Source organism: Drosophila suzukii, chromosome 2L, assembly GCF_043229965.1.
Source record: "Drosophila suzukii chromosome 2L, CBGP_Dsuzu_IsoJpt1.0, whole genome shotgun sequence".
NCBI classification, from domain to species: Eukaryota; Metazoa; Arthropoda; class Insecta; order Diptera; family Drosophilidae; genus Drosophila; species Drosophila suzukii.
This window is the reverse complement of record NC_092080.1, coordinates 15,866,642-15,880,509: the sequence shown is the minus strand read 5'-3', so window position 1 is coordinate 15,880,509 and position 13,868 is coordinate 15,866,642. Positions and strand designations below refer to the sequence as shown.

Genomic DNA, 13,868 nt, shown 5'->3' with positions numbered 1-13,868 from the left:
AAATTAAATCCAAGCAGTTACCAGAATTTGAAGTCAGTGTCATAAGACCATAAGTGTTGAACGAGTGATTTTTCAAGACGGAAACGAGAATGGAAACAAAATATATCATGCCCGTCAAGGGCAGACGAAATCTTTCACCATTTGTGTGTCGAGTATAAAAAATGAGCAAATGCCATTTAACATATCATAAACAAATGCCAAATATAAATAATATATTGAAATGGGAGGTCCAGCTGTTGCCACTGTTTGCTGCCTGCCCCAGGGGCGGTTGACTAGTCTATATACGTAATACTCGTATAAATATTTCCATCTGTATCTCTCTCTATGGACATTGCTCATTACGTTTATGGATGCCAAGGCAGCCCGGGCGGGTTTGTTTATTATTATATATTTGTTTTGCCTTTTTTTCTGTTTAGTTTTGCTTGGTTTCTGTTTGTGCTCCTCTTCATCATCCTTATGCTCCTAATTTCAGCTGCTGCCTGCGAATTGCCTGCCATTCATGTGGCAAAAAACAAACCTCCAAAAATAAAAAACCCGAAACTAATGCGGGCAATATTCCCCATTCTCCCACATCGCAGGCACAAATTTGCATCTTTCTCGATTTAGTAAAATGACGCAAACTATACGAAATAGAGTCTACAAAAAGTGTATAGCCTACATATGGCGAGGTCTCATCAGCATCCTCTATTGTAAAGTGTTTTTTGTTTTATATGGCATTTTTGTAGATTTCTTTTTTGCGTGCTGTTTTATGGGCGATGAGGCTGGACAAGTTTTGATCATTAGCGAGAAATAGTTTCAGCTTTTGTTTTCGAGGAGATAATTCCGCAATTTAAAAACGGAAAATTTTTAAAAGGCTTCTTGAAGTCATATTCCCTAAATATTATTCTAATTTCACTTTTTTCCGCTGGGCAGACAAAGGCTAAGACTCTTAACTTAAATAGAAAATCCTCTTAGCATGTTTTACACAGACAATCAATAACAATTGCAGACAAAATGTTCACACTTTCCATCAACGGGAGCCATTGACCCGACAAAGCCGAGATACGTAGATACATTTAATTTAATGTCGGGAGAGACAAAAAGAAGGGAAAACTAACTGTCGCAATTGGAGAGTGAGCGAGGAAAGCTTGCGTTTAATTGCATTTTGCTGGAGGAAAGTAAAAGTCACTTATGGGAAAACTCAAATCCACCCAGACGCCGACGATGTCGACAATAAAGGTCTTTCTCCGCCAATCCCTTTCTTTCACTCCCCGTCGCCTGAGTCCCAGATGGTACTTTCTGTATTATCTGGCTCTTATGCGAGAGAGTATGTATTTCGGTCTAGGGCATTGTTTATGTGTCTGATTTTCTAATTGGTTTTACCAATCCCAGACAAAAGGGTTAAGAGAGCGCGTTGGCCGAGAAAAAGGCGTTCGCCAGCAGTTTTCAATTGTTTGGTTGCAAAGTGTAAAGTGTAGATTAAATTGTCAAGATAAATGGCCCAAGACACGCCCTTATTTTGCTGGCTACTGTGTGTGTGGCGGCGTCTTTTATACGCTTTTATTTTGTTTTTACCCCATTTATCACGGGCCAAGACTTTGGGAAAACTCACAAGGGGTTAAGTCCTACAAGCCATTACTTTTCCATAGTCAAAGCGCATTTCCTGCCCACAGGTAGCAATCACAATCGCAGCTTTGATGGGCCACTTCAAGTTGTCGGTGCTCGTATCTGTATCTGTATCTATATATATATGCACATGTATCTGTGGGATCTGCTTTTATCTTTCGCCCTTTGTATGTCTGTGTACTATACTCATTTGACTGTGTGTCGGCTTCATTCAGTTTGATTGATAGTTTGTTTACAAATTTAATTTCATTTTACTTATTTTCCTTCTTTAGTCTTCTCTTCTTGTGGTATTCACCTGTGTGTTCTACCCAGTGTTTGTCTTTTGCCTCAATCTTTTTCAACTTGGTCAACGAAGCTGGTCAACGAAGCTGGCCGCGCCTTTTATGTGGTCGCCGCCCCATCGTGTTTGCCTTCTATACTTGGCTATTTTATATGTATTTATATAGGGAACATCTACATAGGAACCATATTAAATGCAATCCATTTGAATGTTCGCTCATTTGTGCAATCCAATCACGTAGGCGCCGTAAAAAGGATGCCAAAAACTCTTTTGGATACTTCATTCGGGTTCCCCCGCCTTATGAGTGGGCGTGGCAAGGCCAAAACTCAGGCAATTGTTGGCTGTAAGAGAGCTCGTCCCCGGGGACTTTGTCATTTTCCCGGTTGCCAAGTCCCAGATGGGACATTAGAGAGTCCGCACGCCTCGTTTACAGGTCGGGGGACCCCAACAATTTGACATTGATTAAAGTAAATATGGTAGTTGAAACCTGGGAAGGCCTGCTTATTTAAAATCAAAGTGAATTCTTGGGTAATTTAACTTTTATAATGCGACCCTAATTAACGTTAAAGGTTATTTTAGGGGTAATTTTATCAGGACTTGCAATAACCCTTGGTATTCCGTACATTCCATTGACAGATTATATTAAAAGTGAGGGTCTTGACAGGCATTTCCGTTGACACTTTGAAAGCAATCGATGAAAAATGCTTTTGTGTAAATAAGGCTTTCTTCGTTTTGTGTGGGGGACACATTTTAATAATCATCTCACCAAAAATGCCATAAATCTTTGCGAAATCTTCGTCTCGCTAAACTTTTTCATATGCTTGAGTGATTTTCTCGTGTTTGCTAAAACCCAGAACACGGACCCCAATTAGATTTTGGTCTTGCTTGTTCCCAAAAAACAATTCCCGAGCTTTATCGAGCTGACTTCCTTCCGGTTTGTTCCAAACGAAAATAATGCACACAGCAAACATTAGACACCAAGTGCAAAGGGGACCTGAAAGAAATTTCAATAAATCACAAGACAAAGGAATGGCTGGGCGTCTGCCGCAGACTCGGTACCATTTTCAATCCCATTTTCATGCCCATCCTGATCCTGGGTTCTGTGTTCTGTTCTGTTGATTCAATGCTTTAAGCCGCAAGTCGACAAATCACACACGGAAGTGTCCTTTTCTTCGTCGCGTCTGCATGCCCTGGGATTAGGGAACGCCATCACCTTGTTAACCTGCAGGCCATTAGCGTAATTCGTTTTGTGTCTCCGTTCTGAGTTGGCAGGGGAAACCCGAAAAATGTTGCGACGCCAGACAAATTCAATTCTGAGGCTATGCTGACACTTCCTGCCGAGAAGTGCTTTGTGGGGTTTCACACACTGCACTCGGGGCGAAGACAGCCCAAATTGGCTAATTAATTTATGGGTTAAACCGAAGAAAGATCCCTGCTTTGTACTTGTAAATTGCCTGACTCAAGAGCCCTAAGATCTCCTTCTCCAAACTAAGACCTTTGAAATTTTCAGTGAGACAACCATGGAGGAGCAAGTGTAATTGCCCCAAATTCAAGAGGACCAAAACTTGTTTCCCAGGAAGTGAGCAATTGACCAAGAGGCAGAAGGATGGCCTCGCTGCACCAGAAGCGTCCCAGCATCAGTAACTGGTTCTCCTCGCTGCGCCGGCAGCCCAAGAATAAGAAGAGCTCCTCGGGATTGGGGGGCAGTGGAAGCTTTGGCAGCAAGCATCAGTTGCAGAGGAGCTGCTTTGACCTCTCCTCCGGCGATGGTATTGGAAGTGGTGCTGTAAATGTGGGCGTGGGCGTGGGATTCTCCACAAAGGGATCGCCCGGAAGTCGTCTGAGCAGCAGCACCTTCTATATTAATCCACGGAATGCATCCTCGCCAGGAGGCAAGGACGATCGCCGTCGTCTGGTGGAAACGGGCAGCAGTAGTAGTGGTAGTAGCTTGAGCAGCGTTTGCACTCGCTGTTTTTGTAATCTGCTCACCAAGCATGAGGCCAGCAAGGAGGTCACACCCAAACCCACCCCCAAGATCTCCCCAAAACCCCCGGTTAAACCCCGCTCCCCTTCGCTGGCACCCTACACCAGCGTGGCCACATACAACATCACCAATCTATCGCCTGATAGCCCACCTCCAGCCAGTCCCACATTGAGCACCGAAACTGTTAGCTGCAGTGATATGACCCGCAAGGTCACCGAAGTGCAACGCCTGCCCTGCCCCGATGAACCCAACATGGCGATCCTCAGCAAACGAACGGAGTACCAGCACACCACCACCACGACGACGACCAGGACCATGGTTATTTCGCGACCCGTGGAAATCCTATTGAATGAGAAGGGAGAGATCATCTCAAGACGATCCCCGCGTAAAATACGGTCCAACTCGTTGGGTTGCATGCTGGATGTAGATGTGGATAGTGAAAAGGAAATGGGTTTGGGCTTGGGCATGGGAATGGGCATGGACAATCCCGGATTGCAACTGGAAACGGATCCCAGTTCGGGTCTGAGTTCACCGCTGACACCCGATACCGGCGATCTGCGCTTCATCGACGATAGCTCCAATTCCCCCAGTGAATCCGAGCGAAACTCGATCAGCAATAACAACAACAATGTGAACCACAATAACAACAACGACAGCAGCAGCAAAAGGGGCAGCCAGCAATCGAATCTCTGCGAGAGTTGTCGCACACTCCTCGAGAGAAACCGCAGCAATGCGGAGCAGAGTGGCAACCTGGTCATCCTCAGGCGGCCGGGAAAGGTATGTGGGGGAAAGGGAAATTCCCAAACACAGCTGATGATGCTTCATCGGTTTAGTGTTCATTTCCTTTTACACGGAAAGTACATATCAAAGTCTTGTAGGGATTCCCACATTCTTATAAAGAATTATAAAGGGTACTTTTTTTTGTAAATTTGGTATCCACACAAAATACTCATTGAAATTGCGTAAAAAATTCAATTTAAAAAACAATCTCCCTAAAAACTTTAAAAGTGTTTTTGTTTTGATATGTTAACAACATATTTCATTATATTTAAAAATGATAATGATTTTCTTGGAGTTGTAATATTTACAATATTTTGATTGAGAATTAATTATTTTGGATTATTATAATATGCCCACAAGTATAACTCATTTAAATGAATTCTCGCTAAAAACATAAAATGTATTGTTTTTGTTATCGCTTTAAAATTGGGGTTTTCTGCTACACCAGAGAATTGTACGGCATAATACAAAATAAGTCACACTTGAAAGTTTTTTTTTTTTTTTTTCATACAAATTGGGAGTTATGCGGTTAAAAAAAAAAAAACAATGCAAAATAATACTATTTCCGAAGAAATCTTCTTGTTGATTTTCAGTTGGGTTTTTTAATCTTCCCTTTTGGCATCTTGTTTTGCCATTTTATACCACAATCAATTTGTTTTTCGGCTCAGATACATTTAATATCCCCGTGATTCGAAGAATTTGCATTGAGCATTCCAGTCCGAAACCAGTTATCACCTGTAGCTGCTTCTCTGGAACTCAAATCCGGCATGTTCTCACACTCGTCATCAAGTATCTTTTACCTGTCGCTTTAACTGGGAAGATACCAAGTCTCGCTTTGAGTTTATTTTTAGGTTTGACGTTCATTAACTTTGTCTCCCTGCCAGTTGATCTTTTTCTCTCAATAAACCGTGTCCACCTGGGCCTTTTTAATAATTGTCGCTTTTTTAACAACATTTAGATACCAGAACCTGTTCAACGCTTCAAGTTTTTTATATTTTCTTATGTCATTTTCTATGGTTTTATGGGGCGTAGCTTGGTAGCTTAAGGCTACCATTTGGTTTGTTGACCCTTGTATTGATTGGAAAACTGAAATTTACATAATTTCTTTGTTCAAAAGTTTATTTAAGGATTGCGCTTTATGAAAATTTAAGGCCTACGGAAGTGGTGTGGAGTATGGGTAATGAAAATTAATGGTTCAAAGCCTGGGAAACTCTTAACGCTCAAAATAGAGTCGTTAAATTATTAAATGCTGGTGTGAGTTGAGTAAATTATTAAAAAAAAACTATTATAAATGTGGAGAGGTATTTGTATTACAAATTTACGCCGTTTACCACGAGTAAGCAAAGCTATCATTTTTATGAGAAATCTTATCCACTTTTATTGACAAACATTTGCTTAACATCATTCTTCAAAAATAACATTTTTCTGCTTACGCTTATTCTGGGTGACACGTATTGAGCATTAAAATTCCTCGAAATCATTCAATGTCGATGAGATATAAAATTCTTGACACCATTGGATCTATATTCCAACAAGTCACTGAAATACTAATTTACTCAGCGAATCCGCATTCAATGAGAATTTCAATTTCAATTTTAATTTCGATTGACTCGATTGAAGGTCCCAATGATCTCATCGTGAATCTCAACGATCTTAGCAACTGCATATGCGTGAAGCCTATTACACAGTACTGGGACAATTTGTCAAATGTATTTTATGGAGCTTAATTAACATTTCTCCCTTCAATTTGATGGTTTATACATATACCCCCTCCCCTCAAGTCAGAAGGTCACTTTTTAGGCCTGGGCTGTGAATGAGTGCGGGGCAATTGATATGTTCCGGTCTCGTGGCTCTCATCTCATCATTCATGCGTCAACTCAACAATATAGTAGCTTACAGATACACAGATACAAGATACTTTAGGTTCGGTGGAATCTCACTCGTTCCGCTTCTTCGAGCACCACATCAAATTGACATTCTTCTTACGGAATGACCCTTGATGAGTAAGTTCTTGAGGAACCAGTGACCATAGGCGATGTCTCCGGTTCAGTGTCAGGTAGTTCGTTAATTCAATTAAATCAACTTTGCATTGGGTTTTATGGATCTGCTCTATTTTCCCCCCATTTGTATTTTAAGCTCTAGAGCGGACCAATTTTAAAAATGATTTCAAGTGAGTGTATGTCGTCGTAGTAGCTTTTTTATTTGGCGCCAGTCCACAGGCGACACGGCACTGAGGAAATGCAAATTACTCGACTGAGCACTGCTTAGAATTTATGGGATTTTTTTTTTATAAATATCACACGCAGTTTAAACAGCAGCCAAGTGGCCTGAACTTTTTCATTAACTTGGAATTGTCGACTGCAAACTGTATTTGCATATGTATTTATAGCACCACTTGTTTCAGGCACTTCCTCAAGTTATTTTTAAATTCTCATGTGTAACCTTTTCGTTTCCGAATCTCTCATTTCAGCAAATCAAAGATGAACTCAACGAAGTTGTCTCGGAAATGGAGGCACTCGATGTGCCCGAAGACTGCAAGCATTCCAATAAGGACAAGCAGATGTCCATTGGCCGCAAAAAGTTCAATATGGATCCGAAAAAAGGTGAGTTGAATGCTTAAAATTAAAATGTATGTACTTTCCCCTTGAGCCCTCAAAAAGTTATTGTTCGATTCGGCTTGTAATTTCCTGATGACTCAATGCGGTTCAATATGCAAATAGCCAGAGCTCAGTGCAATTTAAAAGGTTCTCTCCCTATATAATCCAGACGATTTTCCACAGCTCCACATCAGCTTATTTGGCAATCAGGCAAAAGGGAGTGTCGCTCAAAGTCGTGAAATGTAAACTTTGCAAATGCGATGATTTAAATGAATTTCCAATGACACGGGGCGACACCCCGAAGCTCGGCGACAATGAAGTCAGACAAAATGCTTTATAATTGAGCTGATGAGGGTAGGGGACAGACGTCAACACCACAGACATGGTGTGGCGGAGGGTTAATTCACACCAGAATCTCCGCGAGAATCCATGGAGCGTGCTTCGGCGCCAAGAGGCAAAATTACCATGCGAAATTGTCAAAGAGTGAGGATTGCCTGTATCGGTGCTGTATGGTGGGACTTACGGACACGTTCTTCCCATGATAATTTTGACGTTAATTTAATAACGTAATGAGCCAGGAAAAAATGCAGTAAGTGCAGTTGGAGGACTGCCGAAGAAGATCTTTTGGGTGTTGTCTATGTGGGTGAGGGGCGTTCGTTCATTCACTATCTTAAAATTCTGACAAATTTGACAGTTCGTTGACATCTGAAGTACGTGCGTGTGCGTCGACACCTCTTTCCCCCAGAAAAAAAATGGAAAACCCTCAGAATGCTCAAGTGTTTAATTTAATGGAAATGTCAATGTCGCAATATTACCGAGAACTTGACAAGGGAGGATGCCATAGGGGCATCGTGCCAGAAAATAGTCCCAAAACAAGGGTGTATACAAGATAAATACATAAATGGTGAACCTCTTTAAAAGAGTTTGAAGATTTTAAAGGAAAAGCTGTTGTTAATTATTTTAAAGTACAGGGAAATACCCATTTGATTGCTTCTTTTCCAAGAATATCATGGAAATGTTAGGTTGAGCTAAATAATTTATAGGGAAATCGTTCTATTTTCGTATCGAAAGGGCAGAGTGCTAAATATACACCTTCAACTTGAGTTTTAGAGCCTCCACATTGTGTGACCCACATGTCAACATGTTTGCCGTTTACCCATCTCTGGAACATCTCAATTTCCCGCCCCATATCTTGGGACATTCCACAACCACCCTGCCATCCCATCTCCCACTTGGCCCACTCGTTTAAAACCAATCAAATATTTACGTCAACCTCTCTTGGCCATAAATTACCGTCGACAAGTCGAAATTAGGCCACGCAGCTCCCCACAAAAGACATCACATCCTGCCCGGCTTTCCGGCTATATGTATCTATAGGGCGCACAATAAAAATGCTAATCCAAAGTGGGGAGGCTCGGGAGGTGCATGTGCCGTAGATGGCTGAATAACAAAAGCCAAATCGAATCCCGGCCAGAGACGAGCTGTTTTGTCGTCGCTTATTAAAAAAGTTCCACTCGAGAATGTACCACATGAGTCGTGGTGGTGATGGTGGTGTCATCGTCATTTGTCGCCTTATCGGCCGATTATCAGCAATATACGCAAACAGATCCACACACGAACACTCAAATTAATGGCACACAAATGTGCCATCCATAACGCTCAAATGATGCCCCCCTGGAGAGGGGTGTTATAGGGAGGATTGGATGGATAGGAGGGCGCTCTGCCAACTTGGCGATGTTAATCGCGCGTGAAGCTCCCGAAGTCACGCAAAACTTTCTGCTTACCAACATTGAGTGAGAGAATCGTCGGGAAGCCAGGAGCGGATTAAAGGACCTCCACGTAGACGGGGCTCAAAGTTCTATCCTGTCAGCCCCCATTTTATCCACATCCTTCGAACTGATTTGTCATGTGTGTTATTAGAATTTCCCGATGGCAATGCCGACTTCAATCTGGAATTCCAATCTGTGAGATTCCTAGTATTGTCTAAGCGCCACCTGGCGGACATTGCCATCTACATCTACTATAGGAACTCCTATTTATTTATATTCATACATTTTTGTTTACATCTAATAATTCTAGTTGAATTCCATTTGTTTGCGTGTGATTTGCTCGCGTTTTTGCAGCTTTTATGGGAATTGGTTGAGCTTCTTCATTGATTGGCAAATAATGACATCGTTATTATGGTGCGCTCCCACTTTGTTCTGTCTTTATTTTTCCGTATTCCTTCTTTATTGAGATTGCTGTGGTTTATGTTGCGGGTCGCTGGCTTTGAATGCATGCATATATGGGTATATTATATTATATGATTTGATTTGATTTCTTTGTTGTGACTGGCGCGGCGGCTTGCTTTTCCGGGAGCATTCGTTGTGATTACAAAGTCTGCGCTGCAGTTGTAAAACCCATATCTTGATACTCGTAAACTTATATTCTTTATTTTATTCTTTTTTAGGCATTGAGTATCTCGTAGAGAATAGACTGCTGCGTCACGATCCCCAGGATGTGGCACATTTCCTCTACAAGGGCGAGGGACTGAATAAAACCGCCATTGGTAAGTTATCCCAACCAGAAGTCATTAAGTGACCTTGCCTTTATGGCCATCGCTAAAACAAAATCGGAAAAAACAATTATACTTACTGCAAACATACATTTTAATGGTCCGTTTTCTTTTTTCCAGGCGATTACCTTGGCGAAAAGAACGATTTTAATGAGGATGTGCTGAAGGCCTTTGTGGCGCTCCACGATTTTACCAATCTCATTCTAGTGCAGGCCCTCAGGTAGGTCCCCACCCGACACCCACTTCTAATTACGACTATCGCTAATGGCACTTTCCCCGCCTTTCTTCCCGCTCCGCCTTTCACTTTCCACAGACAATTTCTGTGGTCATTTCGCTTGCCCGGCGAGGCGCAAAAGATCGACCGCATGATGGAGACCTTCGCACAGCGCTATTGCCAACTGAATCCGGATATATTCACCAACACGGACACCTGCTACGTGCTCAGCTTCGCCATTATAATGCTCAATACATCGCTGCACAATCCATCGGTAAGTGCAACAAATCGTAAAATCATACAAGAAGGTTTAGAGAAAAATAAAAAGAGATTTTAATTATTTAGATACACACTAAGAATATCATACTATTTTATAAAGTTAAGGAACATTATTACCTATCAACAAAAAATTACGTGAATCATTAGAGATATTATACCTAAAAATGCCTTTGCCCGGTAAATCTTCTTATAACACTGTAATATATTAAGTCTTTTGCTAAATTTATTTCTTGGCATCAACTTCAAGTTCTTTAACATCTTTATCGCCAACCGGATGTCAGGAAACAGTTGCTTATGCCAAAACCAAAAAAATTAGAAACCCCAAAAAAGAAATGCAAGACGCGTGCCCCGGATCTGTCCTTCAACTTTGAAATTAAATTTGTATTCGCTGGTTGTCAGCCCGCAATTATCGGGATTGCAGCTATTTACTTCCGCATTTCTCCTCTGCATTTGCTGGGGCGTGTGTCCGACCGATCTTTAGAGAAATTACTAATTAAGATAGCTATAAATAGGGCAAGTGTGCAGAATATACAGAGGAACTGTAGCGAATATGGTTGTGCACTTTGAGTTGAATATGAGCACATCAAAAGTTAATTAAAAGTGTACTTTTATAAGTAAGCGGTATACATTTTTGTTTTTATATGTGATGCTAACTCTCGGTCTCCCTTTTTACCCAACAGGTTAAAGACAAACCCACCGTTGAGCAATTCATATCGATGAATCGTGGCATCAACAACGGCGGAGATTTGCCCCGCGGCCTGCTGGAGTCCCTCTACGAGTCCATTCGAACGGAGCCATTCAAAATACCCCAAGACGATGGCAATGATCTGATGCACACCTTCTTCAATCCCGACAAGGAGGGCTGGCTGTGGAAGCAAGGCGGCAGGTGAGTTGCTAAAAGAAACCATTCAATGTGGGATTTCCTAACTTACGCATGTATTTTCTTCTCTATTTTCCTAAAGATACAAATCGTGGAAACGACGTTGGTTTATTTTGAACGACAATTGCCTATACTATTTTGAATATACCACCGATAAGGAGCCGCGCGGCATTATTCCCCTGGAGAACATATCGGTACGCGAGATTCACGATCGCAGCAAACCGCACTGCTTTGAGCTCTATGCCTCTGGCGGTGCCGAGATCATTAAGGCCTGCAAGACTGACTCCGAGGGCAAGGTGAGTACTTTGCCATAAGAAGTCTGAATTAAAAGCTAATTACATTCTGTATCCCTATTGCAGGTGGTTGAGGGCAAGCATACGGTGTACCGCATGTCCGCTGCCACGGAGGAGGACCAGCAGGAGTGGGTCAAGCGGCTGACGCAGTCCATCAGCCACAATCCGTTCTATGACATCCTAGTACAAAGAAAGAAGAAGGCGCTCAGCAACAGTTAATATTAAGATAAAGCTCGGCGCAACTTTTGTCTTGGATCTCAGTGAAACTCTGCTACGCGTGTGTGGCTGCTCTCTCTCCCCCTATTTAAACAACAAGTGCATATGCATATACCCAAATTATATAATTAAACGTTGTGTGTGTGCGTGTGTATCTGAGAATTTCCATGTTGAACCAATGCCTGTAATTTGTTCAATACCCAATTATGTCTATGTATCCTGTTTGATTGACTCGAAACAAGCCATCACACGCCGATGCACTCCGAACCACAAACTTTGTCTCTATTGTTGTGATATAATTTATTTACATTAAGAAAAACCAATATGAATGATATGGAAAATAACTGAAAATTGCATCAATAAGAAATACACATTTATATACATTTTCATTAGTGCAAATTTTTGTTTAGTTTCATTATAGACGTAACTCTACGAATATGTCTTTGAATTAGCGTTTACCACCTAAGTTGTCCCACCACCCTCTATTGTAGAAATCCCTAGTGCTATGAAACATATCCCAGCCGCCAAAACGCTGTTGGAACGCTGTAGTTTATGTAAATGATTATTCAATGCAAATGAATACGGAATTCAAATGTTGCTTGGCAATTATTATAAAACCAATTACATAAAGTAGGTGCAAGCTAAAAAAGGTCTTTCTGAGAACCTAATGATAAAGCTAACAACGAATGAAAAATGTAAAAAGTTAAACTGTCTAATTAACAGAAACAATACATAAATGCATTTAGACTGCAAGCAGGTTTGACACAGAGATTGTGGAATAGGCAAACATAGTTTATATTGAACCAAAGATCTAATTTAAACTATTACTACAACATGCCAATTTCCAACTCTAATGGACGCTTTCCTTATAAGTTTAAAAAATTTGTTTGTCCTTTGTAAGTGTTTTGAAAATGCATTTTATGTCAACTTTGTTAACTTGAATAGTGAGAAACGATCCAACCGAAAAGTGTTCCAGCCAGAGTTGATATCACATACAATAACTTTGAAAGAAAATGGAAAAATAGCACGCTAATGACAAATGTGTAAACAGGGAATGTAAGTAGCTCTAAAAATCAATGAAAAAGAACTCGGTTGCCAGCATTAATCTTATGATAGCCATAAGATGCTGTTATATGTAATAGTAGATTGTATGTTGAGCCTCTGTGATATCATTGATGAAAGAGCTCCTAGCAGATCCTATGTGGTTTGTTTTGGTTCGAGACTGAGGAATAAACTTCATCACATCACATTTCTTTGTCACTTATCCATTTTGCCTTGATTGTCACTGTTAACAGCATCTTAACATGTGTTTTGAATTTTCAATTTGGGAACTGTCATGTCATATAAATTATTTGGAACCAGCAGTCCCAAACGATTTTGCAATATTATAAATAATTTAGCTAGCTCTGTATAACTACTTCAAATAACATTACTGTGTATTATCAAATATATATCTTGTGTTTTAATCGAATGTACATACATAAAAATATTAATAGTAGATCACTCATTTCGAAGGATGTATTATGTTCTACGAATTGTTTGTCTTATATGTGGGCAATTATATTGTTTAGGCCTAGCTTACGCCTGTGAATATGTGCGTTTTAGCATTCTAATAAACAGAAATAAACAGTTTGTATATATTGTCAGGATAACTTGATGTTAAATGAATAAGTATGCCAGTAAATAATAGTGTAGTTTAGTATTTTGTATCGCTTTAACCGTAACATGAACAGATAATTATATGAAATTATACATAAACATCAAATAAATATTATATAACGTTTATTAAAAAATCAATTTAAATGTGTATGCTTATTACTGAAAAGATTTAAAGCTAAACAACGAAATTTGTGAAATGTTTTGTAAGTCCACAAAAACAAAAGTACAAAGGACTTCCTCATGGTATCTCAAAAAAGTTACTATCAAAATAATTTGAAATCGTATGAATGTGTTATATTTTCTAAGTACGCAATTTTGATAAAAAAAATGTTCCAAGATTATAGTTATGATAGCCATAGAAATTTAAAATTTATAAGCAGCGAATTAAGAAGGACACCGAGTACTTAAAGGTTATCTTTTGGCACATTGCAAAACAAATAATACTTTAATTTTGGAATCGAATGTAGGAACAGTTCGAGAGAAAAGTTTACGACCCATAAAGCAAAAATACCATTTATTGAGGATTA

General features: G+C 40.3%; 1 protein-coding gene across 3 annotated transcripts in view; it reads left to right on the top strand.

Moving 5' to 3' along the window:
• The window catches only part of step (cytohesin steppke), a 36,667-nt gene extending 23,188 nt beyond the window's left edge, over positions 1-13,479 (top strand). For 2 of the 3 annotated variants that reach the window (XM_017089662.4, XM_017089663.4), the window contains 7 exons: positions 7,120-7,252; positions 9,696-9,794; positions 9,921-10,020; positions 10,114-10,288; positions 10,974-11,179; positions 11,256-11,469; positions 11,533-13,479. In XM_017089662.4, the coding sequence (XP_016945151.1) occupies positions 7,120-7,252; positions 9,696-9,794; positions 9,921-10,020; positions 10,114-10,288; positions 10,974-11,179; positions 11,256-11,469; positions 11,533-11,685 (1,080 nt within the window). In that variant the 3' untranslated portion in view covers positions 11,686-13,479. Of the gene's footprint in view, positions 1-3,395; positions 4,647-7,119; positions 7,253-9,695; positions 9,795-9,920; positions 10,021-10,113; positions 10,289-10,973; positions 11,180-11,255; positions 11,470-11,532 lie in introns of all 3 variants that reach the window. The other variant, XM_017089660.4, reaches the window with a different exon arrangement.
• Positions 13,480-13,868: the final 389 nt, after the last annotated feature.